The sequence below is a fragment of the Aplysia californica genome, unplaced genomic scaffold, assembly GCF_000002075.1.
Source record: "Aplysia californica isolate F4 #8 unplaced genomic scaffold, AplCal3.0 scaffold00859, whole genome shotgun sequence".
In the NCBI taxonomy this organism is placed as follows: Eukaryota; Metazoa; Mollusca; class Gastropoda; order Aplysiida; family Aplysiidae; genus Aplysia; species Aplysia californica.
Window position 1 is genome coordinate 123,124 of NW_004798129.1, and position 1,220 is coordinate 124,343.

At 42.5% G+C, this 1,220-nt stretch overlaps 1 protein-coding gene across 1 annotated transcript in view; it reads left to right on the plus strand.

Moving 5' to 3' along the window:
- LOC101861546 overlaps positions 1-1,220 on the plus strand; it is a gene marked incomplete at both ends in the record, with an annotated part of 12,017 nt that extends 10,797 nt beyond the window's left edge. Inside the window, 1 exon segment of the mRNA XM_035972810.1 lies at positions 1,038-1,220. Coding sequence (XP_035828703.1) covers positions 1,038-1,220 — 183 coding nt within the window.

The window sequence follows — 1,220 nt, forward strand, 5'->3', positions numbered from 1 at the left end:
CCTGTCATATGACAAACGTTCACCCCTTACTCCCTGTCATATGACAAACGTTCACCCCTAACTCCCTGTCATATGACCTTATGCAGTTGCGAGCGCCGTAAAACCTCTACTAAAACAAAAACGCCCTGTCTCTCTCTCTCTCTCTCTCTCTCTCTCTCTCTCTCTCTCTCTCTCCTTTTTTCTTTCTCCTTATCTCTCTCTCTCTCTCACACATACACACTGTTTCTCTCTCTTTCCCTTTTTTTCTCTCCCTTTCTCTCTCCTTGCCGCTTTCTCACTCTCTCTATCGCTCTCCTTCTCTTTACCCTTCGGTGTCTCGACTACTGCACCCACGGGCATACAACACACACACATACACACGCATACACACATACACACACAAACACCGACACACAAATACATACATATACACACATACACACATACACACACATACAAACACATACACACACAAACACACACACACATACATAAACGTGCACGCACATACACACTGACACATACCACATACAAACATACACACACACTTACATACACACTTACATACATACACACACATACAAATATACACATACATACACATACACACATACATGAACACACATAAACATATATACACACATACATATACACATATACTCACATATACACATGTACATGCAAATTCATACACATACACACATACATACTCATATACACACATAAACACACCCATGTACCTACATACACACATATAAACATGCACACACACGCACACACGAATAAAGACACATACACAGACACACACATACACACACTTACACAAACACATACACACATACACAGGGTACATAAACGCAAGCACACACTCATACACAGAGAGACACGCACTTACACATACACAGACACACACACAGACACACACACACATACACACACACACACACACACACACACACACACACACACACACACACACATCAAAACAGTCCACACTCTGTCTCTCATTTTCAAATCACTTCAGTCAAAAAGATGACGTTTTCTTAATCTTCCAACAGTTCACCATGTGTCTGTGGAGTTTAAGAAAGACAGCCAGACAGTCCCGTGCTCCGATGTCTTGAAATCAACGGTCAGTGAAAACGTCGTGGACATCCGATGTCAGAATCCCACCCTCACCATAGACAGAGTGACCCTATCAGTGTCTGGTCAGACGTCCATTTGTTCTGTGCACATCAGTGGCG